The 26,266-nt window shown below is 41.5% G+C and overlaps 2 protein-coding genes across 5 annotated transcripts in view; one reads left to right on the forward strand and one right to left on the reverse strand.

The window, feature by feature from the left end:
* Positions 1–7,644, reverse strand: part of PUS7L (pseudouridine synthase 7 like) — a 21,882-nt gene extending 14,238 nt beyond the window's left edge. The window contains exons 1-3 of one of the 3 annotated variants that reach the window (XM_054024713.1): positions 7,591–7,644; positions 1,869–2,780; positions 856–1,015 (exon numbers count right to left, since the gene is read on the reverse strand). In XM_054024713.1, coding sequence (XP_053880688.1) covers positions 856–1,015; positions 1,869–2,751 — 1,043 coding nt within the window. In that variant the 5' untranslated portion in view covers positions 2,752–2,780; positions 7,591–7,644. Of the gene's footprint in view, positions 1–855; positions 1,016–1,868; positions 2,781–5,148; positions 5,391–7,204; positions 7,293–7,590 lie in introns of those variants that run through there. The other 2 variants (XM_054024704.1, XM_054024695.1) reach the window with 2 other exon arrangements.
* Positions 7,257–26,266, forward strand: part of IRAK4 (interleukin 1 receptor associated kinase 4) — a 22,505-nt gene continuing 3,495 nt past the window's right edge. The window contains exons 1-10 of one of the 2 annotated variants that reach the window (XM_054024733.1): positions 7,257–7,293; positions 8,124–8,288; positions 10,136–10,281; positions 10,629–10,823; positions 11,877–12,037; positions 15,647–15,711; positions 16,628–16,742; positions 20,782–20,891; positions 22,018–22,201; positions 23,309–23,371. In XM_054024733.1, the coding sequence (XP_053880708.1) occupies positions 8,128–8,288; positions 10,136–10,281; positions 10,629–10,823; positions 11,877–12,037; positions 15,647–15,711; positions 16,628–16,742; positions 20,782–20,891; positions 22,018–22,201; positions 23,309–23,371 (1,200 nt within the window). In that variant the 5' untranslated portion in view covers positions 7,257–7,293; positions 8,124–8,127. Of the gene's footprint in view, positions 7,294–7,511; positions 7,602–8,123; positions 8,289–10,135; positions 10,282–10,628; positions 10,824–11,876; positions 12,038–15,646; positions 15,712–16,627; positions 16,743–20,781; positions 20,892–22,017; positions 22,202–23,308; positions 23,372–26,266 lie in introns of those variants that run through there. The other variant, XM_054024726.1, reaches the window with a different exon arrangement.

The raw sequence follows: 26,266 nt of genomic DNA on the forward strand, positions 1-26,266 counted from the left end.
CCCACGCTCATGGGAAAGAACCTGCTGTTTCAAAGACAACGTAATACTGGAGAGAACTCTTACAGAGAAAAACTATCACTATTGTTGGTCTTGTGGGGCATCCACCCACATGCCTTCCCCTCTCCTGATCCAACAAGTGCTGATGAGTCATTCATACTCTCTGAGGAGAAAGGGCTGTACGACACAGTCACCTTTTGGGGTGACATGCAGCTTCTACTCTTCATTTCCCAAGGTTGCAAGGGGTGGCACATCAGTGACTATGGCTCTTTTCTCCATGCTGGGTTACAGTAGCAGTTCCTTTTCTTCACTTAGAGAGGGACTAGGAGTTTGGGATAGAGGGGGTTGATGGCAAGTCGCACCCTCTCCATCCACATATTTACAACAGGCAAGTACTGTGCTGCCCTGAAAGACAATGCCAAGAAGTAGAGGAGAGAGCAACTTGACCTGGTTCTCCTGTGCTGGGTGATGGCATGTCCTTAGGGAAGACACCCCTTTGTCCCCCAGGGCAACTTCCTCTGATGACACAAGGAGTAGATTTTGATATTCAGTGTGTCCCAGATGCTGCACCCTGATTAGTTCACTAGATCATTGGAAAGGAGAGGGACAGCTCTCCGCAACAAGCAAGAATAAGAAAATATATACTTTTTTCCCCTTAAAATCCAAGACTAATCCAGTGTCAAACCTGATATTCCCTAGTAACAAAAGCATTAAGTCACAAAATAACTGCTCTAAGCAGTCTCAAACATAGCAGGAGATGGCCCAATATAAGAAGATTGGTATTAAAAGGTGCTTTCACATTTATTAACCTATTCCAATGATGAAATTGCTCTATGTGAGGAACCAAGTTTTTAGTACCTCTCAGGAGTCACTTTTTTCACAACCATAGCTTGGTAGGTGATGGCCTTTTTGTCTTTGATGCCTGTGTAACTGAAGTCTGAAGGAAGCACACCAAGTTCAGAAGACAAATAGCTAATTGCTTCTAGTGTTTCCAGATTTTCTTTTCGAAGGGTAAAACCTGCAATGAAGATCTCAAAATTATTAGAAATCCACCATTCTAAGTTCTATTGGGAACTCTGTCATCACGAATGGGCTAGCAGCTATTCTTTAACATTAGAACAGGATAGGATTTGGTAAGAACCACAGAATCAATTGTTCACAAAACTAAACTATTGCTAGAGGGGGGGGAAAAATTTGTATTGAAGAGAAAGATCTAGATGACAACTGATACTCAAACTACAGCTACTAGAAACCATAGTCAGCCATAAAAGCAACAGAATTTTCAATGCTCAGAAGATGCAAATCTCTTCATCTTCATATAAAAATAATCAAACAAAGCAATTAAAAAAAAAAAAAGACATACTGAACGTTTCTAAGACCGTCTGTGGATTTAATGTTGGGCCTACAAACAACTCTTCTAACAGGAACATCATTCTGCATATCAAAAAGTAATGGTTTTAAAAAATGAAATCAGAAATCAAATCTGGTCTTATTATAAAACTGTGAGCAATAACCTTGCCAATTAATGGTGGAGCTTTCCTAAAAGCTTAGGAACACCTAACAGAACATCCAGAATTCTTCAAGTTATTTTAAAATGAGAAACTATAATGCATGCAATTTACACAGGGAAAGAGGTTGCATTGAGTGTATTTCAGCCATTTCCACTGCACTATTTATTTAATTCACTGTGGTAACTGGATTCATTTCTCACACCAATTTTACAGTAATTTATCTTCACTGACCTCAGTAGAATTATTCCTGATTTATGCCTGTGTAAATGAGAAGAAAATCAGACTCTCTGTATTCCTTTAAAAAACAATTATAATAAAACAATTAACCAAGGAAACTATAAAACATTATTAAATATTTACCTGTATAAACATCTTGTTTTTCCTGGCAATCAGCAGCCGGCCTTTTCCTTGACCAACTCTTCTCCCGAAACCTTACTATTATTGCTACATTTTGCTGACCATTAAAGTCTGTCACAGAAAATGACTTTGTTTCTACAAGTTTTCCAAACTTCTGACTGACAAAATGGTGAACTGCCTTTCTGTGCTCCTTATTCCCATCAGGCTTAAAAGAAAATTTAGAGTTTTCCAGTTTCGCATCTAAAAATTTAAAAAAATCAAATGCTTCCTCCTCAGACACTAGTCGACAGAGCTGTTTGTAATCAGGGTTTGCTTTGACAATAATTTCATTACTCTTTGTAACAGTCATTAAGAAAGGAAACTTCTGTCTAATGGCGCTGTGTAAATCGGCTCGATTCCTCTTGTCAAGGACTGGCCCCAGTGAGAACTCAGCAGGATGAGTGGCTGGATCATGTTCTGCGTCCCACACATCTTTTATGTTACAAGCAAACTGATTCAACAGTTCATTCACAGACTCATCTAACAAGGAGTCCAATGTACCTGCTTCATGGCGCCCACCTTCAGGTGCAGCTCCACCCATGTGCTCTGTGCTGCCTTTGGCTAGCGACAGGCCATTTTCTGGAGCATAACTGGGGTTGTCGAATGGGCCTAGCACCTCTTCTCTGTGCAGCTCCAGAGGCTCTGGCCAGGGCCTGCGGGGGCTCTGTGGGCAGCAGCTGTTTGGAGCTGCAGGCGTGTCACCAAATGCACGAAGAGTCTCGGCTGTGCTCTCACTAAGCAGCCACCCGAGGGTATCAATTTCTGTCACGATGAAGTCACTGGCAGAGGTTTTTACGCTACCCTGGAAGCCGGTGTGATTGCTACGCATGCTCAGCACACCTGACATGGTGCCAGCCCTGCCCTGAGGCCACACACCTGTAAGAGAGAGTGCACCAGTCATCGCACAGCAGCCAGAGGACCCCCACTTTTCCCAGGGGTCATTGCAGCTTACCAGCTACTAGCGGGGCCTCCTGAAACAAAACATTAGCAAAAGGGGTACCGCTTCCCATCACGTGGGGGCAGCAGTCAGCGACCCTGGCCCCACCCCCTGCCCTGTGAGTGAGGGGCAGCAGGAACCAACAAAACCACTCCTCCCCCAGCCCTGTGCACGTGAGGGGCAGGAGCCATGAACCTGCCCTCAACCTCTGCCCTGTGCAGGCAGGAGACAGCGAATCTGCCCCCAACCCCTGCCCTGTGTGGACAGGAGCCAGCGAACCCACCCCCTGCACTGTGTACATGGGGGGCAGGAGTCAGCGAACCCTGCCCCACCCTTGCCCTGTGTGTGTTGGGGGGGGGGGGCAGCAGTCATAGCACAGCGCAGGGCCTGGACAGGGGACCATGAGGGAGGGGCTGCCCCTGCCGGCCCAGGGAGCAAGAGGTTGCCAGCTCCTGCTCACAAGGGGCACGGCCACCATCAGCCCGGTGGTAGTACCCAGGGGTCAGCCCCGCGGGGATGTCACTGGTTCAGGGCGGGCCTTGGGCAGTGTCTCAGCCCCCAGTGACAGGCACTGGCCACACCACACTCACTTGCCCAGCGGGGGTGGGGTCGGGGGGAGTTACATCGCGACATGCACGAAGCTCCTCGGTGCCATCCTGTCGTCAGAGAGCTGTGGGCAGTGTGACAGGTAGCAGAGAGAGGTGAACAGGCCTGGACAGTGGGGCTGCCTGCCCCAGGCAAGTGATCTCAGCAGGACAGGTTCTGCTGCGAGCCAGACCCAGCTCTCAACAGCACTAATGTGTGGGGGGGTTGGGCTGGAGAAACCCTGACTCGGGCTCTGCAGTGAGAGCTGGCCCCTCCCACTGGCCTGGAGCGAGCCACGTAGGATTCATGTCTTGCGCTGGATGGCAGCGTGCTTGGTGCTGCAGAGCCATATCTAGTCATTTTAGTGCCCAGGGCGAGCAAATATATTTGCACCCCATACTGGTTTTTTTCGTCATTTTTCTCCCCAAGAGGTTTGCGCCCTGGGCGGCTCCCCTGCTCGCCCCACCCTGGTTTCGGCCCTGTAACTCTGCCACTTGCATCCTTTGTGATCTTGGGCAGATCATATGTTTTGGTGCCTCAGTTTTCCCTTATATGAAAGATACTCTACAGAGGGATGGTGGGAGGCATAATTCACTGGTAAAATGAAAAACATTGTAAGAGTGCAAACTAGAGTAGTTCATCTCTCCAGAATGTGTACATGGGGGAAAAGGGACCCTTTCCCCGTAAACCAGAGATCACAAGTTAGGTGCCCTCACAGAAAGCAATTTTGCAGTGCTCTGCAATCAGGATCTCTAAGGCTAGAGTTTACAGTGGAGTCACTCCAGCATTTGGGACTAGTACTGTAGTATCTATTTTATAAAGATTTCAAATATGCCTTTCTGAAACTTAAGTCTCTAAACCACTAAAACCCATGCCCACGTGTGGCTTCCAGAGAGAGAATCCTGCCTGCTAACATATGTCCCAGTGAATGGAATCCACCACTGTAGCTGGAACTCCAGCTGGACCCCCCCTACTCGGTTAGTAATCTGTCTCTCCCACCCTAGCCCATAGGAGCTGTGCTAAACAGCTCTCTTCTGGGAGGCATTCCCACACTCGTGTCCAACAGGCATAAAAGCCTCTTCCATCATGCAAAATCAAATCAGTGTTTTGCTTCCAGCAAAGAAAGTGCAAGTTTTATGGTGAAAGCAATTTCCCTGTCTCCTGATTAATAACAACAAACCAAGGCCCATGGGCTGGGGAAGAGAAGAGAGCTTAATTGACTCTGAGTTTTGAAATGGGGTCTTAATGTCTAGATTAGCCAGCATCACCTTTTCATCTGGGGAATTGAAATGAAATGTGATTCTCTACAGCAGGCCTTGGCTAGTCCAGGACTAGTAGTCCAGCTCCCACCACACACACAGTCCTTTTAAAACATGTATCAGATAAAGTAGGTATCCTCCTTTTTCACATGCTTCATTATTTTCCTCATTGTATTGTCTGAAGTACAGATTTTAACACCTCTCCCCCCCACACACACTTATCTAAGCCCCCTGTGTTCTACCTACAAATCAAGAGGATGAGGAGATCTGGGGGGGAAAGGAAAACAAAAAGAAATGGCTTTGGACTGTTTCATTTTTCCAATGAAATAATAAAGCCAAAGCAAATTAACAGTCTAAAAGTGTCAAAAAAGCAAGACATGATTCTCCATCAGCAAAGGCACGGGGGCTGTGGGATAGAAAGTGCAAGTGGAAAAAGTGACATCCAAATAGCAATAATTAATACCTGGCATTTCCCACGGCAGAATTCTGCAGTAATGGTGCAAATCACAGCAAGAGCACTGATAGCAACTAGGGACTGGGCTAGGCAAAAGTCTGGGAATCAGATCTGCTTCCCAGTCCTAATCACTGCAGCAAGGCACTCTGCCTGGTCAATTTCTCCATCTAAAAATTGAGATAATGGTGCTACTCCCTTTTTGTGAAGTACTTTGGGTGGGATCCACAAAGGGACTTAGGTGTTGCAATGCTGAGTGTCACAGCACCTAGAAAAGGACAGGAACACACCATGATCCACAAAGCTCAGTTTGCTCCCTGTACAATGCATAGGGAGAGATAAGTGGCTAAGAATGCCATCCACAAAAGACAGCAACCCTCGGATGCAGCGCATTCGGCCCCATGGACTTGTGCTCGTCCAGCTTTTCTAAATAGTCCTGAACCACTTCTTTCTCCACAGAGGGCTTGTTACCTCCTCCTTATACTGTGCTGCCCAGTGCAGCAGTCTGGGACCTGACCTTGTTCGTGAAGACAGAGGCAAAAAAAGCATTGAGTACATTAGCTTTTTCCACATCCTCTGTCACTAGGTTGCCTCCCTCATTCAGTAAGGGGCCCACATTTTCCTTGACCGTCTTCTTGTTGCTAACATACCTGAAGAAACCCTTCTTAATTCTCTTAACATCCCTTGCTAGCTGCAACTCCAAGTGTTACTTGCCTTCCTGATTTTGCTCCTGCATGCCTGAGCAATATTTTTATACTCCTCCCTGGTCATTTGTCCAATCTTCCACTTCTTGTAAGCTTCTTTTTTGCGTTTAAGATCAGCAAGGATTTCACTGTTAAGCCAAGCTGGTCGCCTGACATATTCACTATTCTTTCTACACATCGGGATGGTTTGTTCCTGCAATCCAATAAGGATTCTTTAAAATACAGCCAGCTCTCCTGGACTCCTTTCCCCCTCATGTTATTCTCTCAGGGGATCCTGCCCATCAGTTCCCTGAGGGAATCAAAGTCTGCTTTTCTGAAGTCCAGGGTCCGTATTCTGCTGCTCTCCTTTCTTCTTTGGGTCAGGATCCTGAACTCGACCATCTCATGGTCACTGCCTCCCAGGTTCCCATCCACTTTTGCTTCCCCTACTAATTCTTCCCTGTTTGTGAGCAGCAGGTCAAGAAGAGCTCTGCTCCTAGTTGGTTCCTCCAGCACTTGCACCAGGAAATTGTCCCCAACACTTTCCAAAAACTTCCTGGATTGTCTGTGCACTGCTGTATTGCTCTCCCAGCAGATATCAGGGTGATTGAAGTCCCCCATGAGAACCAGGGCCTGCAATCTAGTAACTTCTGTTAGTTGCCGGAAGAAAGCCTCGTCCACCTCATCCCCCTTGGGCTTAAACTCTCTGTGCCTCAGTTTTCTCATATGTAATTGCACTTATGCATTTTTGTAAAGTGCTTTGAGATCTTTCAGTGAAACGTGATATAGCTGAGCATTTACAGGTAGATAAATACAGGAGGGCTGCCCTGAGGAGCTTACAAAATCAATCTAAATCAGAAGCACAGTAACGCTAGGAACGGGGGATGGCCTAGGAAAGAGCAGCACAGCAAGAGGCTGACACAGAACAAACCAGGATTGTTGCATTTACTCCTTGCTTATTACATCTGCTGCACTAGATTTCTGTTAGACTGGATGTGCTTAACAGGTTAATTCACAACAGCCCTGCTGCACCTGTCCAAAGAAAGAGCCTTTTTACTGCGGTGTCTCTGGGCGGCATTTTCCTTTGACAAATAAACAGCCCCACGCTGATCAAAATGTTACATAGAAATCCGCAGAGTCTGGTGCTTTCACAACCAAGCCATCAATACAGGCAGCTTTTAACCTCACTTGAGACCATCCAAGTATCAGTCCCGCGCTCCCCTTCTCCCCAACTCCCCCCCCCCGCGCGCCCCCCGCCCCAACCCCCGCGCCCCATCTCCCCCACCCTTCTTCCTTACCCCCCCTCGCGCCCCCGTCTCCCCGCCCCCCGGTGCCCTAGCCCGGTGCCCCCCACCTCCCAGGCACTTGGTGTAGCAACTTCCTACCTACTCCGGCCGGCGCGCGGCCCTTCCGCCTTCCGCCCAGCGCACCAGCCGGGGCACCCAGAGCTCTGCCGCTGCGGTCCTAGCGCCGGGTGAGCCTGCTCCGCCCGGGACACTGGGCCCGCAACGCTGGGGGGGCACGAGCGCCCTGGGCTGCGGCCGGACGCTGCTGGGCCCGATCCTGCGGGACGGGGGGGCTGATGCCACTGGGCCCGATCCCGCACCGCACCGCCCCATTTGTGCGCCCCCGGCGGCTCTAAGGCTGGGCGGCTGCCCCGCTCGCCCCGCCCTAGTTGCGGCGCTGTACAAGATACCCAGAGACCACTTGCTTCCTGTCCCAGCGAGTTCAGTCTGAGGCCTGATCCAGCAGGCCCGGGACCTAGCCTTACCGGCACTCGCTGTAAGTCCCGTGGCAGTCGGACACTGCTGTGTGTGTGTGTGTGTGTGTGAGAGAGAGAGAGAGAGAGAGAGAGAGGCGGGCCCAATGCAATGTACTATGGCCCGGCAAGCCTGACGGGGGTAGCAATAATGTCACATGGTGAAGTAAGTGGAGTATGTACAACTTTTAAAACCTATTTTGGGGCAGAAGGCATGATGTGGAACTGAGATGAGAGAGGATGTGGGGAAAGTGAGCTACCTGGGAGGGACTTGGAGATGGACATTAATGCAGGACTGCACATGTTTATATAGCACCTAACTCAATGGAGCTCTGGCCTAGTTGACTTCTAGTACCGTAATATAAATGTTAACACAGGGGAACTGGAAGAAAGAGGGGGAAAGAGTAGTGGCAAGAACCAAGAAGATGAAAGCAGGCGATGGTGCGATAAAAAACCAGTGAATTTAAACGAGAGAACAGTGAGTCATATGTCAATTGTAGTTTTAATTAAGAACCTGTATTAAAAGGATGCAATGTATTTGTTAGGAAGATGAGCAAATCCATAACTCCTTCAACATACGTGCGCTGCATTGGCTATAAACTCATGATGCAACTGGCTGATTTCATTGATCCACAAGAAGGATGGAAGACGCTAGCAGTAGATATAAAAGACCCTTCTGGCGAAAACAGATACAACCAAATGCATATAAGGTATTGTATAAAAGTCAAGAGAAAATAGATTTGTTGTTTTTAATCAAATTGAGTGACTTAATGTAGATGTCACTTCCTTATTCCTGTGACTTGTAACAACTTCCATATGAGGAGAGATTAAAAAGACTGGGACTGTTCAGTTTAGAAAAGAGATGACTAAGGAGGATATTGCAGAGGACTATAAAATCACAAATGTCTGGTGAAAGTGAGTAGGGAAGTGTTATTTACCCCTTCACATAACACAAGAAAACTACGGGTCGATGAAGTTAATAGGCAACAGGTTTAAAACAAACTAAAGGAAGTACTTCTTCACAGAATGCACAATTAGCCTGTGGAAATCATTGCCAGGGGTTGTTGTGAAGGCCAAAAGTATAACTGGGTTCAATAAAGAACTAAATAAGTTCATGGATAAGGTTAAGATTTTGTCATGGTTATTTTTAGTAAAAGTCCCAGGCAGATCGCGGGCAATAAACAAAAATTCATGGAAACCTGTGACTTTTACTGAAATAAGGGGAGGGACTGACAGCTCCAGCCTCTTCTGTCTGAGGCAGCTGCTGACAGCTGTGGGGGCCACATCCGCTTAAAGCTGCAGGGATGAAGCAGAAGCAAAAAATGTCACGAAGGTCTCTGAAAGTCATGGAATCCGTGACCTCCATGACAAAATCTTATCCTTATTCATGGAGGATAGGTCCATCAGTGGCTATTAGCCATTTTACTTTACTTAAAAAACTGATTGTTTAGTCTCTTACTTAAGTTATTCACGTAAAGTCTCCTTCTTTAAGGACCCCAAAAGGGAGTGAGGGGTGGAATTGCCCATCCCCTCATTATTTTGTCTACTATTATAATGTCCAACACACCAACTTTGGTTCCTTAATTTCTGGTTCCATATCTTCTATTCTTTACAAAGCATGATTTTAACATAGCCCTTGAACCATATCAGTAGGCCCTTTAAGTCCAATTGTTACGTATTTTTAGTACTCTTTTAACACTAAAGCCTCAATTGCCTTTCTGTAATAATAATAATAATAAAGCAGTGAAGATATTTAATTAGGTTCAAGTTTAATTCAGTTTCTGTCCCTTTCAAGTTAAATAGTCCAAGCAAACTCAAAGTCAAAATGGAACAAAAATTATAAGAATTATTTTTATTTTGATAACACACCATGTAGTTGTTCACATATGCAGCAGTATTGTGTGTATTTGGAAGAATACTCAAATGATCTTCACAGACATATTTTAAAATTGGGTTTGTGATCTTTCTGATGAAAGAGATTTTTGTTTCTGCATGTGTATTCTTTGTTGTTATTTACATTAGGTCTTGTTACCCTGCATTTTCTGGAAGACTTTATGAATAACTGAAGCACTAGTTGTATGATATGATGAATACCAAGGAAGTGAAACCTACCTGAGGGATTTAGTCAAGCTGTCTAAAATTTCTTAACAGCTTCTTAACTGGAACACCTAACAAACAGGTGGAAGAAACATTCTCTTTGCTAAAAATCCAAACCCATTCCCCTTCATTTGAGGGCTGAGAAGGCTCCCAGTTGACTTACCTGGGTCTTCCAGCAGGACCCTCTAGCAAAAACAGGAAAAAAGGATTTATTTTTCTACCATTAAAATATGAGGTATAAACAAAAGAAAGCTGCTGCTGCTTCTTTCTTTCTTTCTTTCATTTTTTTTTTTTTTTTTTTAATAAACTTTTCAGGTCTCCTGCTTATGCCATGAAGAAACACAGAAAGGGTGCAAACCTATTACCCTCCTTCTCACCTCCTCCCCCTCCCCATCCCTCCCAGTCTTTGTAGGTCACTTCTTATTTAAAAAAGTAATTTGATTTTAATTTGTCTTTTAAGGAGATTTGAAGGGCTAATAAAGATAGGAAAGAGCCCCACCTGTGAATTACTCTATGACTGGGGAACATCAAACTGTACAGTTGGTGATCTTGTGGAACTATTGACCAGGAATCACTTCCTAGCACCAGCTAGCCTTCTGCTTCCAGGTAATTCTGTTCTCCACGGTATCTATATATTGCATTCTTCATTTACACAGATCTTTTGTAACTTCACCGTAGCAATCTATTTAAAAGAAATGAAATGACTAGCTTGTTTAAATGATAACTGAAGGAGGTTACATCTCTCCTGACTTACTTTTTTTAATAATAAAGATTAAAAGCAATTGTTCAGGACGTTACAAGGGGCATATAGTTTTAAATTTTAGACACATACAGAACATGTCACATTTAGTGACGCTTAGATATCTGTCAGCCTTTACTAAATGCTGATGCTACATAACCTATGATTTTCTGTGTCACAGCACTCTTCAATGTATTTTTAATTTCATTTGCAGATGCTGTTAGGGTGGCAGATGATGTTACGGTACCTCTTTCTTCACAAGAAACTATGCCTATACATAAAACTATGCCTGTACAGGAAAAACCAGTAATATCTGCAACACCTCTTTTAGCTCAGAGTAGTGAGGGACAACTTTCAGCTCCTTCCTGCTTACCTCAAGAGAACAACAGTCTGCAACTTAGTGACACAGGTATGCACTTTGGTAAAATTAAATGCAGCTTCAGCTGCTGCCGCCTTCCATCATTGCACATATCCTTTACCCAAGTTCTAGAAGTAAAAAGAACATACAGTAGAACCTCAGAGTTACGAACACCTCAGGAATGGAGGTTGTTCGTAGCTCTGAAATGTTCGTAACTCTGAACAAAATGTTATGGTTGTCCTTTCAAAAGTTTTACAACTGAACATTGACTTACTACAGCTTTGAAACTTAACTATGCAGAAGAAAAATGGTGCTTTCCCTTTATTTTATTTTTTTGGATAGATTACGTTTAGAATAGTACTGTACTGTATTTTCTTTTTTTGCTTCTGCTGGTGCCTGATTGCGTACTTCTGGTTCCAAATGATGGGTATGCTTGACCAGTCAGTTTGTACTTCTGGTGTTCGTAACTCTGAGGTTCTACTGTATAGCAACCAAGGGGCCAGATTTTGATATGCCTTTGCAAGTCCCTGTAAGAAGCCTCCAACCCTTTGTCCAGTTTTTGTACTGCCTGCATAAAAGGATTTTGGCCTGTGGCGATCAAACTTTCAGTAAGCATGCTCCATCTTGATATTAACAAGGCCACTGAGGTGGAGTGTTGGATATAGAAGCTTCTAATTCCAATGTGCTCTACATCAGCGTTAGTGATGAGGATGGACTGTTGGAGTACTTGGTTCATGGGCTACGCTTTAGTCTCCTGAGCTCTAAAATTAAAACTGAATTGACTGTATACCTGTTTTCTTCCACACAAGGAACTGGAAGATATTTGTACTCAAAGTACCTGCAAGTAGTGAGCAAAGTTATCAAAGAATAACTAACTCACTTGTAATTTGTTTGCTTTTCTTACTTTCTGGTGTCTACTCAGAGAGAGCAATTCTGGCTTAAAACTTGCAATGAATCCAAAATTAAAGCTCCACAATGCCATTATTTGTACTCTGGGAAATCTGTTTAAATAGAGCTAAAGCAGGGAGATAGGTACATTTATGCGAAGTGGCTTACATAAAAAATTGACCTTTCAGTTCCATCCAAAATGTTTCTTTATTTCAGGTTTCCACAGCTTTTGGTTCCATGAGTTGAAAAATGTTACAAACAACTTCGATGAACGACCTACATCAGCTGGAGGTAATAAACTGGGAGAAGGAGGCTTTGGAGTTGTGTACAAGGGCTACATCGATGGCAAAATTGTGGCAGTGAAAAAACTTGCTGCTGTAAGTTATCATAACTATTTTGTATGAGCGTCATATGCTTTATGGTGTTACTAGTGTGTATTTTAAGTGGACATATTCAGTATTTTTATAAGTGACGGGGATACTCCAGAATTTGACATCATCGAAAACTCAGTTGGGTGAGAATCTTTCTCAGATTTGAATTCTTTTTTTTTTTTTTTTTTTTTAAATGCATTATTCTTTCGTCAAAATGTTAGTCACCTGTTGGGATTTTTAGTAACATAGGTTTTGCTATAAAAGAGGTTAATGGCTCATCTACTGAGATGTCTGTCTCCGAAGGGGCCGATATTAGATGTTTCAGAGGATGACTGTAACTTCCCTCATGTACTGTGGTATATACCAGATGATGCAGTAGTATGCAACTGAAATAGATAAATTGTAGAGGTGAAGTTTTTCTTGGCCTGGTGATCAGTTTGTGCTCTGAAGTTTCAGAATGGGTAGTCTCTGTAACTTTATCCTCGTTCAACTTAGGTGCTTCTAAGGTAAGATGTGAAAGCTCCATTTTTAAAAAGAGTTTTCTAAAGGCCAAGAAACTATTGTAAGGAATAAGCCAGTACTGGTAAGGGTTGGAGCAATGATTTTGTAAGTCTTTCCCATTCTGATTTCTGTGATTCTGTGCTTCAGATGTGTCTAGTGTGTGTTTGTTTTTTGTTTTAAGCTCTCTACCTCATTACTGGATGAGTGACCCCACAAGCTAAATAAACATTCCATTAATATTTTTACCTTTATCTATTATAAATTTGCTGGTTAAGTATAAATATTTATTTTTGTATTATTAAGCACAGTATTGCAATTAGAGGAAAAACAGGTGATCTAGCTGCTATGTTGACATCCTAGATCCAGTTATCTTATAAATCAAGGAAATAAATAATAATGCTGTGATATCTCATTTTTCAAGTTCCATTAAAAACCACACAGTAAAAAAAAATAACCTTTTCTAAATGGGAAAAGATTGCATTACTAAGGAAAGAATCTTTTCAGTTCTTGAAAAATATTGGTTAGTACATATTGTTCTGTGTTTTTAGCTTTTAAAGTAATTTACATGGTCATTCATGGGTATTCAGAAGAACAGTGCAACTAACATGTTTATTTTGGGAGGAGAATGTAGCTTGTCTCAAATTGGAAGTGAAAAAGATAAGCTTTTATCTGCATTTTTGTGCTGCTACATCTTGAAACACTGAGTAAAATATCTTAAGTTAAGGTTCAGCTGCCGGAATTGTGTGTAGGACCCCAGATTTCTTTCCAAGGGTGCAGTCTTGTAGCTCTTAGTAAACTGAACAATGTGAGCCTACTTCTGCAGCCCTCTTCCCCCACCAGTGGTCCCAGTGAAATCAGTGGGACCACTCAGGTTACAAACACATACAGTAAAACTGATCTGTCATACAAGGGAATAAATGTCTTTCTACAACGCTGTAAGAGTTCTGATATTACCTTAATATTTTACTGCTGCTTTTTATCGCAGGCCTTTGAGGCTCAGTGTCCAGACCACCATCTTAGCTGTGGAGGATTTGAAAATTTAAGGGGGAGAGAAGTCTACAGCCTTACTTTTTTTTTGTTATTAAGGGCTGGTCCACACTAACCCCCCAGTTCGAACTAAGATATGCAACTTCAGCTATGTGAATAATGTAGCTGAAATCGAAGTATCTTAGTTCAAAATACAAGGTACTTACCGCAGGTCCACACGCGGCAGGCAGGCTCCCCCGTCGACTGCGCATACTCCTTTCATGGAGCAGGAGTACCGGTGTCGACGGCGAGCACTTCTGGGATCGATTTATCGCGTCTAGACAAGACGCGATAAATCGATCCCAGAAGATTGATTGCTTACCACCTAACCCGGAGGTAAGTATAGACGTACCCTAAGGGGACCGTTGCAAGTTCTGTATGGAAAACCCTAAAGAAATTCTGTCATTCTAATCAGTATTTCAAAGAACAAGAGAATATTGTGTAACAATGATAAAGAATAACTATATAGTGTCAATAATTCCATCACAAGTAGTGGCAAAATTTTATTTTATAAATGTTACACTGTAACCATCCGCAAGGGGGAAATGGAGAGAACATCCTCCATTGACCCCTGAAAAAAGTCCCTGTTGCAGAGAAGCCAAGTTATTTAGTCAAGGGGGTAAAAACCAGGGAGGGAGAAGAGCTATTTAACTTACAGGAAACAGTTGTCACAAGAACAATTGGTATAAACTGGCTATGAATACATCTAGGCTAGAAATTAGAAGGTTTTCTAACCATCAGAGAAGTAAGGTTCTAGAATAGCCTCCCAATATTACTAGTGGGGGCAAACAACCTAATTAGTTTTAAGATAGAGCTTGATACATTTAAGAGTGAGATGGTATGATGGGCTTACCTGCAGGGGCAAAGGGTTGAGTTCAGTGGTACATGGGGTTCCTTCCAGTCCTGTGTTTTATGTTCCTTAAATCTCATGCTTCAGGATTTCAGCTGGTCACCTGCAGGGAGTTCTAGGTTTTGTTTTCTTCTTCCTCTGAAACATCAGAAACGGCCACAGCTGGATATGGGACATGGTATGCAGTGGGCCAGTTCTCCATGGCAGTACAGAGAATTCTTTCTCAGATGCTTGGCTGGTGTGTCTTGCTCACATGCTCAGGATCAAACTGATAGGTATTTTTGGGATTAGGAAGTAATTTTCCACCAGGTCAGATTGGCAAGGGACATCATTTTTTTGCTGTGGCATAGGTAGGGGTTGCTTGCTAGGATCATCTGGGTCTATTTTATCAAATCAATTCCCTGCCATTGAAGGGGCCTCTGGCAATGGTGCATTCATTCGCTCCTATTCTCTGCCTGTGGTACACAGTAGTTTAATTTCCTGAGGACTGTAATGTTTTGGTTGGGCTCAATACAGGGATAACTGGATGGGGTTTAGTGACCTGGTGTGTAGGAGGTCAGACTAGATGATCTGGTGATTGCTTTTGACCTTAAACTGTGACTCTGTAAGGTCACAAAGGAAATCTCTGATAGTGCCAAGAATAGGATCCAGTTCCATGACTTTAAAACATGTGCCTAAATATGGACTAAGGAAGTGGTCTAATTTTCCACCCCCATCCCCCAATGCTGAGCACCAACTAATTTCCATTGACTTCAACAGGTGCTCAGCTTAGGTGCTTATACATGGATTTAGGAGTCTTACTTTAGGCATCTGATTTTTTTTTCTTGTTAAATCTTGGCCCAGATTTCTTGATTCTTACTCTTGTGTTTTATTCACAAGAGCAACCTTCCTCCCCATTAGCATGAATACAGGAGGAAAACGTTCTGTTAAATAGGACTTGAAATGCAATGACCAGTGCAGTGGCAAATAGGAAATTCCCTTGCAAGCATGTGGGCATGGGTGAGGCTGCCCATCAGTTTCTACAGGAGGATGTTGGTTGGGTGGGGGGAGGGGCGAGGTGTTTGCATCTGTGAGAGTAACCACCTGAATACAAATCAGTACTGTCTTTCTGGGTCAGCAAAGATGTTGTGATAAGGATGTTTACAAAAAGAGGTGTCCCCAAGTAAGATTTGCAATAAACTTGTTTTGTATGTAATATCACCTACAAAATTAATGGAGAACTAATATTTTCTTTGTAGATGGTTGATGTAAGCATTCAAGATCTGAAACAGCAGTTTGATCAAGAAATAAAAATAATGGCAAAGTAGGTACTAAGTCATGCAAATTTAGCATAACTGTAGGTATAGACTACCTACATTTGCAGAGCTCTCCTTGTTAGCATTCTGCCTTAGGGTTTCCTTGCTGTAGTTTTGCATGGGATAGTTTGGAAACTGTTAAATGAAAACATTGCAAAACTATTGTGGATCCTTTCTGTTCAAGATAAAAATTTAGGTTTATGTTTAACTCTACACAGTTTAGTAGTCCCATTGAGTTTTCAGGTTTGCGGGCTGTTAGCCAATGTCATGTATTTCCAAAATGCTTTGCATTAAGGCTAAGTTGTAAAACTATGAACTGAATTCCTAGAATGCTTTGTAATCATGCTAAGCTTTGTTGTAGAAATTTACTAATGGTTAAACTGTTCCAATGTTTGTTCTCCAGATGTGTGGAGTGTGTCAGAAATAAAATGTATGTTCTGTTAAGGAATGTTTTACGCACACACACGCACACTGTATTGGGTACCATGAGCACAAAACAGTTCATGTCTCTACCTGCAACTTGTATTCTGTAGTCTACTAACACTTGGAATGTTGTTGCATATGGTTGATACAGATGTCTTTGCATCCTGAAAAATAGTTATGAAGCTAGATTTAAAAAAAGGGGAGTAAGGTATATTAATCTTCTACTTGTCATAAACAAGTGGACTATAACTATAGGTCAAATTAAGCTCTCACTTTGAGACGGACTGAACTGCTACAACTCTGTTTCCCACAGATTGATAATGTATGAACCTCTCTGGTTATGCTGATCTACCTTTGATTAATAAACTAATTGAGCTGAGTTATCTGATGTCTTATTAATCAGTAATCCATACCAAACCACTAACAGGACTAAACTTTTTTTTCTAAATGTTAGAAGTATCGTGCAGCAGAACTAATAATTAAGGTTTCTCTTTGCCACAGATGTCAACATGAGAACCTAGTAGAACTGCTTGGTTTCTCAGGTGATGGTGATCAGCCCTGTCTGGTTTACGAATACATGCCCAATGGTTCATTGCTTGACAGACTGGCTTGTCTGGTAAGTGAGATTTATTATTACTTTTCTAACTTTGTCTTCTACTTCTGTCAATGACTAGAAGTTTATTCTAATGTCCTTGAGACACTAATGGATTTGAAGTGGTCAAGCTATGATATTCTACTATGTTCCAGCTGGTAGGCAAATACAGTTAACATTTTATACAAACATTTTAACTTATTAAGAGATCAGATATAATATTAATTAATTAATTAGAACAAGCTAGACCATTGTCTTTAACAACCTGTCTGAAAAATGGCAGCTCCCCGAGAGACTGAAAAAAGTCTGAAAGTTTTGTGAAATGTTTAAAAACCTGTAACTTTTGTTATCAGTGAGTGCCAGAGTTCTTTGGTTTTTAAATAGATTGCTCTATGAATGATGCCATTATCTTTTGTGATAAGTTGCTCTTTTCCCACCCTGTCCATTGTAACCATTTTTTGTCAGGCATACAGCATCTAAGTCTTTGTTTCTTGCCCTAGTCTCTGTCCTTGTAACATCAGTTGAAAATTCCAGAACATGGGAGTCAGTGTCAAAAACTGTAAACCAGGCTTAGCAAGCAGAAGAGTAGTATTTAAGCAATAAATATTTTCTGTAAGTAAAATTCTTCCTTTTGATCTAGGGAAATGACTTATCCTGTAGGCTTGAGCCTCCTAGTAACTAATAAATGCCATCCGTCTTTGGCACGTGTGCAGCTACCTACATGAGGGAGAAAATGTTAGCTGGCACAGAAATGTCAGTTTGATTTACAGATATAATTTACAGTATAAACATGAGAAGAAATGTTTCTTACTTCATGTAGTTTCCTAGTACAGTGCTGCGCCAAATGAGCATAACTTCCTTCTAACCATAATCTAGTATTGCCCCTTTAGAAGACTTCAACAACAAAAAATAGTGGGTTAGTAATAAAACTAGTTATTCAAAGATTATAAAATGACAGTATACACATTCATCTCAAGAACTTCCTGTTCAGGAAAAGACCTGAAAGATCACATCTTTCTGACATTGGTGACTGGTTTCTTTTGCATTAGTCTCAAGAGGGAAACAATTGTCTAAGAAAATCTAATCATTTAAGAAAAACTATAATGTAACTTTTAAATAGACTTTACATGTAGACATGAAATAAGCAAGCTAACCACTATGTCAGTGGTTTAAATGCCAATCTAGACTACACACAGATGTGCACCAGTTTCAGAAAAGGTGTTTGTTGGGGATTTTTAAAAAATTGATTTTTTTTTAGTTTAGTTTTTTTTTTTTTAAACTGCAAGTCTGCTTATAGATATTCTTTATTTTAGTCTAAGAGTAGGTTATTTCAGTTTAGCTTAATCCTGTAGAAAACTGATCAAGCTAAACTGAAATACGGTCTGGTGTAAAAGACAATCTCACTGTTTTTATTAAAGGTGTGACTTTAAACAAATTTAGTTAAACTGGTGCAATCCCCAAACTAAGCCATTATAAACCAGGGTTAACCCACTATAAAAGTATCCACTTAGATTTGTATCAGTTTAGTAAAATCATATTAAAAACGGACTTAAAACTAATGCAACATCTGAGTGTAGACAAGCCCTGAGTGTCTTGGTGTACAAACTTGTGCTTTGTAAATAAATCCTGTTTAAAAACAACCAAAAAAACACTTTAAACTGGTGCAAATTGGCTTGTAGACAAGCCTCTTTCTTTGGAAGGGGTATGTGTGAAAATCTTTTGCTATTTGTCTCTGTAACCTCAAGAATCAGCACTAGGGAAAGAGGGAGCTGGGCAGAGCACTCCTAGTCTGAAGGGGAGGCAGAAATAGGCCAGGACCTTGCATGCAAGGGAGAGACCAAGCTTATTCCCTATTATGTCCCCAAGGCTTCTCCATCCAATGACCAGAGTGGGAAATGGGTGGTTGTCGGAATGTTTATTATCCTTGCTGACTTTCAAGAACTCCTTGGGTAGTTGGCACTGCTTTCTTGGCTCATCCCCTTCACTACAAGGGGAATTCATGCCAATCCTCTTCCGTAGGTGGCTGACTGGGCTACGGATGGGAGGAGTTAAATGTCCCCATTCTCCCAGCCTAATTAGTGCCATGAACCAAAGTGAAAATCTTGTGCTGGTAAATTGTACGTTTGCAATCATTTAATGGAGGAACGTTAGCTTTTCACTTTGTCATTCATGTTTATTGACTGGAACAATTTGTTCTGGTTGTGTAGACGTGATGTTGCGACTGCTGAGGCTGAAATAAAATCTAGAATGTAATTGTTGCCAATGTAGTTAGCTCTTCGTTTTGCAATTTGGCGATTGCCGGTATGTAGCTAAAATCAAAGCAATAAAGAGCAAGTTTTGAAACAATCTAATGCAGTTCTTAAAATAAGAAGGGGTGGGCAGAGGAAATGTAACCTGACAAATCTATATATTGCTACCCATGTGAAGAAAGAGAGAAACATTTATTAGTCTTTAAAATGACCTACTGAAAGCATCTAAAACTGTCAGACCAATGTTGAAAGCAATGCAGGAGAAATTAAACATATCAGATTATTATCACTTCAGATTTTAATACATCCAAATGAGTTTGCCCTAATTACAAAGTCAGGTCTTTAATTATCCTAAAATGTTTCCTCTTCCCTAGGTCACTTGAGAGTTAAGGAAAAAGTGTTAATGACCTATTGATAAACAGTGTCTCCTCAAGTTTATTTGGCATCCCAAACCTACTCTCTGGAGTTTAGATCTTGATCTGTCATATAGAATTGTTTGTTGGGGCTTGCTGTGTTCTATCAGTACTGAGGGACTCACAAGGGATGGTTAAAATCTAAAGTGTCTGCTATCCGTTTAGCACAGAAATTAATTGGCCTCAAGTGGAGTGATGATCGATGTCCCAGTGATATAAATAATATTTCTATATCTTCTGTTTTAAAGATAATCAGTCTTTTGAGATTGCAGAGGCAAGCTTTTTAAATTTTTATTCTTTGAGTTTCTGAAACCAGCTTTTTATAGACTATAGTCTCTTTACTAAACTCTATGTAATCTTAAATAAATAGGATATCACCATTAATTTATTTATCTCCTAGAACTGGAAGGGACCTTGAAAGGTCATTGAGTCCAGCCCCCTGCCTTCACTAGCAGGACCAAGTACTGATTTTGCCCCAGATCCCTAAGTGGCCCCCTCAGGGATTGAACTCACAACCCTGGGTTTAGCAGGCCAATGCTCAAACCACTGAGCTAGCTTCCTGTTTTAGACACAAAAGGAGACAGAAGCAAAATGAACTTTGCTTCTAATTTCTTACTTTTTTCATGCTTCCTCCCCACCCCCATTTTAATGATACACAAGTGTCTTAGTCACTAGGGGCCACGTTTTAAAATGTATTTAGGTGCCTTAAGATGCAGATGGGCACCTAGGCATTTTTGACAATCCCACTAGATGCCTAACTCCCATTGATTTCAAGTCTTTCCATTGACTTGGGATCAGGCCTCTGTACAGCTATTCAAGAGTTTAATGCAGCATTAGGAGGCCTTCATCTGTCTTCTAATGAGGTGCAGACACTTTTTTGTCTGTATCTGATTATTGTGTTCCCCTTTCAGGAGTAGAAATGTTCCTGGATCAGAAATCAGATCATGTCTGCACTACAGGGACTATAGCAGCACAGTTACGGCACCATAGTGTAGATGCAGCCTACAGCAACAGAAGGGATTTTTCTGTCACCAGAGGAACACCACCTCCCCCAGTAGTTAAGTCGACACAAGCATTCTTCCATTGAGCTAGCCATGTCTATGCGGGGATGAGGTAGGCATAGCTGTGGGACTCAATAGGTTTTTTTCACACCCCGAGCGCTGTAGACGTGTTGACCTAAATTGTGAACATAGACCAGACCTCAGACTTCTCAGTCACCATTACAAGCACATTTTTTTTTGGGTGGAGAGTGGAAACTGATGTAGTGAATGAAGAATAAAGGAACATGTACTAACTAGTCCTCCATAGATCTACCTCTTCTTTTGGGACCCATATTTGTAAATAAAATACATATATTGATGTATTTTTCACTCTCTCCCCCCCCCCCCTTTCTCTTTTAAGGATGACACTGCACCAATTCCTTGGAGTGCAAGGTGTAACATTGCTCAAGGTACAGCAAATGGCATCAGCTTTTTGCATGAAAACAATCATATTCACAGAGATGTTAAAAGGTAAAAACTGCTAATGCTCAGTAATGCCCACAAATTTTCCCATGGAGTGCATTTTAGAGAGAGAAGAGAAGAGAATAGACTAGAAGATAAGTGACGTATGTCCTCTTTGCCAAGGTTGGCTAGTTCTTACAAATACCACTTTGATAGAATTCTTATCACAGTGTTTTCTGTTTTTCTATATCAGGACTGTTTACCTAAGATTTCAAGGCCTGTTTGTCAGACATTTTAAAGACAACTTTATTTCACAGTGATTTACCTGAGAATATCAGAACAGCTACATATGTATACAGAACAGTTTTATGCAAAGTAATCCAAATCTTTTCACATTTTCCAAAGTATCGTAGTGGCTTTGCAACTTGCTCTTCATTATACAGTCTTTCTGGATTTTGTTTTACACCTAATGCTTGTGCTGTGTGAACATACTTTCTCTCTCTTGAGTATGGTGTCTCTTTCCAAAGTCTGCTTCATCTTTCCTCCACAAATGAAATCTTAGTGAGACTAAACAGACCTTCAAAATATCACTTCAAAAAATTATTCAAGGACATGAACTTTTCCTGCAAAAGATTTCTATCATACTATTTTTGGGTCTGTGCTTCAAAGACATGGCCAGATGAGAATTTCCATAGCTAGAGTTCTAAAACTTTGCTCCTGTCAAGGTGGCCTGAGCTGCCACTGTAGAACAGCTGATGTGTGATTGCTGAGTGTATCCAAAAGTCAGTTCTTGTCTAACTGCGACCAGTTTAAAGGAGGAGTATTCAAGCTGTGCCTAGAATTTTGGGACATGAATGTAACAGGATTAGTAGCCTTTAAGTAGTTTCTGTACTTTAGTTATGCTCCCTTTTAGTCTCCAAGAGAGCTTGTGCATGGATTAGTCTGCTGGCCAGCCAGTTACTGGTTTATTTAGTGAGCAGTTTGTTTTGATAGTTATGGTAGATTCCCATCAAAGATCACTTGCATATATTTTGCTTACTAAAGTAAATCATCAACTTCAGAGAGTTCTCCAGATTCCAAATATCCATTAAAATAGTGAGTACAGTTCAGTACAGATGTTTAAACGCTTTTTGAAGTGTGATAGAAAACATTGAGTTATTCCACTACTACAGAGAACATTATTTTTGTTTTTCAGTGCAAATATCTTACTAAATGAATTATTTGTGCCAAAAATTTCTGACTTTGGACTTGCAAGGGCATCTGTGAAATTCACACAAACCATCATGACAGATAGAATTGTGGGAACAGCAGCCTATATGGCACCCGAAGCCCTGCGTGGAGAGATAACACCCAAATCTGATATTTTCAGTTTTGGTGTGGTGAGTAGCAAATAGAAAACTGTTGTACTTGCTTCCTTGTTAGAAATGAAAAACGTTTACAAGCCAGAGTTCAGGAAACGGAAAACCCAGCATTTGTCACTCTTTTGTTTTGCATATACCGTGTTTACTGATTGAAGGAAACCACTTTGTACCTGAAGAGTAAATATATTTGTTTTGTTGCGCTGTTTGAAGGTATTTGAAAATGCTAATTAATTAAAACTGGCATTTAAATCTACTACTGGTGACGTGACTGCTATTCTGCTGAAAAGTGAGTTTGATGCTGTGGAACATCAGTGTAAGATCACAAACTTACGTTCCAATTAGATTTAATCCTGGCTTTACAATCCTTAAGATGTTACATTTATATGTTAAATATGGTTTTCACTTGCACAGTTTAGAACAGGGAACTGGTTCTCTTACTTTTCTGCTTTTAAAACAAACAACCCCAAACCTGAATGCTGTGTGCTGCTGAAGCACAGTAATTGATTCCCCTCATGCCTAGCTTGCTCGTAAATCAGTATGAGTGGAGTGTTAGTGCTCCTTGCTCTATTCAGGAAAGCGGTGAACCCAAATATGAACAGATTATCCAGCATCACAAGAGCTGTCAACTTCTGCTTTCTGACTATCAGCTTGGGGGATGAAAAGACAAGGAAGAATGTTTAAGTACCCGAAAAACACCCACCACCTACTGGGGAGGAAGGGAATGGTAAATAGGAAAAATGAACACCACCATATGGGGTCAGGGGAAGAACTCCACAGAATGCCCACACAAGGTGAAAATGGAAGAGAAATAGAGATGGGGTGACAAACCAATTTCTCCCATCAGCTAGGCAGTAGAGGGAGAAAATGGAGAACCTCATTAGGAGGGATAGGGTGAGAGAAGACAAGGAGTTCACCTGCTCTTCCAGAAATGGGGGAAATGAGAGGCAAGAGTCAGCCAGTTATGTCCAAAAATGCGCTCTTCTTTGCAAGCCGTGATCCTAGGGACTTGCACTTGAAACGGTTATAAATATAAACAGAAGATCTTGTTCCTTTGTTTCAAATTATTTATGTGTTAATTGTTTCTGGATGCTTTCCTAGCTGTTACCTCTTTTGGTTTTCTTGTAGGTTTTACTGGAAATAATAACTGGGCTTTCGCCAATAGATGAAAACCGGGAGCCACAGTTACTGGTATTGACTTTTTTTTTTTTTCTCCTCATCCCAGAATTGTTTTATAATAAACCATAGTTTCCAGTTTGGAGAAGTCCCAGCTTTGCCACCCAGGAGGTACTGACACTGCATCCAGTTGCCAAAGTCTTCTTTCAGGAGTAATGCAGGAACCCTTGTTTCTTGAGCTAGTGGGAGAGCGCCTTATCAAGAATAGGAAAAACATAAGGCCAGTTTTGAGGAAGCTGTACTATCCTACCCCTCTGGGCCACGGGCGACACATGGCATCAACATCTGGGAAAAGGGCCTCAACAATTCCATAGAAGAAAATCCTTTCCTAACAAAAGAAAGGAACCAGTCACACTCCATCATGCATCCTTCATCATTTCCTGAAGTAAATTTAGCTATCTCATGACAGCTATCACATCTTTGTTTTGCAAACAGGAGAATTGGGGAATTCAGTAAGGGACTGTTGAGCCTTAACTGGGTAAAAGTTCACAGCTTGTGTTCCATCTAAAGCAGAAAATTGCTTTACAACTTCTATTTAAAATGGAATTTATACTGAAATAATTAACTTATACTAAGTTTGTATTAAACGAACGTAGGGATGCAACCCCATATTCCTGGTGTCTCTACATCTCCCACTACCAGATGCTTCAGAGGGAGTGAACAGACCAGGGCAATTATTGAATGATCCATTCCCTGTCGTCCAGTCCCAGTTTCTTGCAGGGGGAAATGTAGAGACACCCGGAGGATGGGGTTGCATCCCTGATGATCTTGGCAAATAGATCCATCAATGGCTATCCACAACAAACTTATGTAATTCTTTTCTGAGCCCAGTTATTCTTTTGGCCATCATATCATCCCCTGGCAATGAGTTCCATAGGTTGACTGTGCATTGTGTGAAGAAGTACTTTCTTATGTTTATTTTAAATCTGCTGCCTATTAATTTCATTGGGTGACTCCTGGTTCTTGTGTTGTTTACCCCTTCACATAATACTTCCCTATTCACTTTCTCCACACCTTTCATGATTTTATAGACCTCTATCATATCCCCCCTTAGTCATCTCTTTTCCAAACTGAACATTCTCAGTCTTTTTAATCTCTCTTCAGATGGAAGCTGTTCCATACCCCTAATCATTTTTTGTTGTCCTTCTCTGTACCTCTTCGAATTCAAATATATCTTTTTTAAAATGGGGCAACCAGAACAATATGCAGTATTCAAGATGTGGGCATACCCTGGATTTATATAGGGGCATTATGATATTTTCTGTCTTATCTATCCCTTTCCGAATGGTTATTAATATTGTTAGCTTTTTTGACTGCTGCTGCACATTGAGCAGATGTTTTCAGAGACATAACCACGATGACCCCAAGACTACTTTCTTGAGTGGTATCAACTAATTTAGACCCCATCGTTTTGTATGTATAGTCGGGATTATGTTTTCCAGTGTGCATTACTCAGCTTTGAATTTCATCTGCCATTTAGTTGCCCAGTCACCCAGTTTTGTGAGATCCCTTAGTAATTCTTCATAGTCAGCTGTGGGCATTACCATTTTGAGTAATTTTTGTATTGTCTGCAAACTTTGCCACCTCACTGCTTACCCCTTTTTCCAGATCATTTATAACTATGTTGAACAGCACTAGTGCCAGTACAGATTCTTGGGGGACCCCACTATTTACCTCTTTCTCCAGGGATACTATCCATTTATTCCTATCCCTTGTTTCTTGTCTTTTAACCAGTTACTGATCCATGAGAGGACCGTCCCTATTATTCCATGACTGCTTAGTTTGCTTAAGAGCAGTCGGTGAGGGACCTTGTCAAAGGCTTTCTGAAAGTCCAAGTACACTGTATTACCTGGATCACCTTTGTCCACATGCTTGTTGACCCCTCAAATAATTGTAATAAATTGGTGAGGAACGAATTCCTTTTACAAAAGCAGTGTTGTCTTTTCCCCAACATATTGTGTTCATCTATGTGTCTGATAATTTTGTTCTTTACTATAAAAAGAACAGGAGTACTTTGTGGCACCTTAGAGACTAAGAAATTTATTAGAGTATACGCTTTCGTGGGCTACAGCCCACTTCTTCGGATGCATATAGTCAAAGACCGAAGAAGTGGGCTGTAGCCCACGAAAGCTTATGCTCTAATAAATTTGTTAGTCTCTAAGGTGCCACAAGTACTCCTGTTCTATTTGCGGATACAGACTAACACGGCTGCTACTCTGAAACCTGTCATTCTTTACTATAGTTTCAACCAATTTGCCTGGTACCGAAATTAGGCTTACCGGCCTGTAATTGCCAGGATCGCCTCTGTAGCCCTTTATAAAAATTGGCTTTACATTAGCTACCCTCCAGTCATCTGGTATGGAGGCTGATTTAAGCGAGAGGTTACATATCATAGTTAATAGTTGTGTAATTTAATATTTTATTTCCTTTGGAACTCTTGGATGAAGGGGCCTGGTGACCTATTACTGTTTAATTTATCAATTTGTTCCAAAACCTCTTTTATTGACCCCTCAATCTGGGACAGTTCTTCAGATTTGTCACCTAAAAAGAATGGCTCGGGCATGAGTATCTCCCTCACATCTTCTGCAGTGAAGACCAATGCAAAGAATTCATTTAGCGTCTCTACAACAGCCTTGTCTTCCTTGTGTGCTCCTTTCTCACCTTGATTGTCCAATGGCCCCACTGGTTGTTTGGCAGGCTTCCTGCTTCTGATGTACTTAAAAAAAAAAAAAAAAAAAAAAATTGCTGTTAGTTTTTATGTCTTTTTGCTAGTTGCTCTTCAGATTCTTTTTTGGCTGCCTAGTTATATTTTTACACTTGCCAGAGATTATGCTCCTTTCTCTTGTCCTCAATAGGAGTTGATTTCCAGTTTTTAAAGGATGCTTTTTTGCCCGTAACTGCTTTTCCTAC

The sequence above is a fragment of the Malaclemys terrapin genome, chromosome 1 (genome assembly GCF_027887155.1).
Source record: "Malaclemys terrapin pileata isolate rMalTer1 chromosome 1, rMalTer1.hap1, whole genome shotgun sequence".
In the NCBI taxonomy this organism is placed as follows: Eukaryota; Metazoa; Chordata; order Testudines; family Emydidae; genus Malaclemys; species Malaclemys terrapin.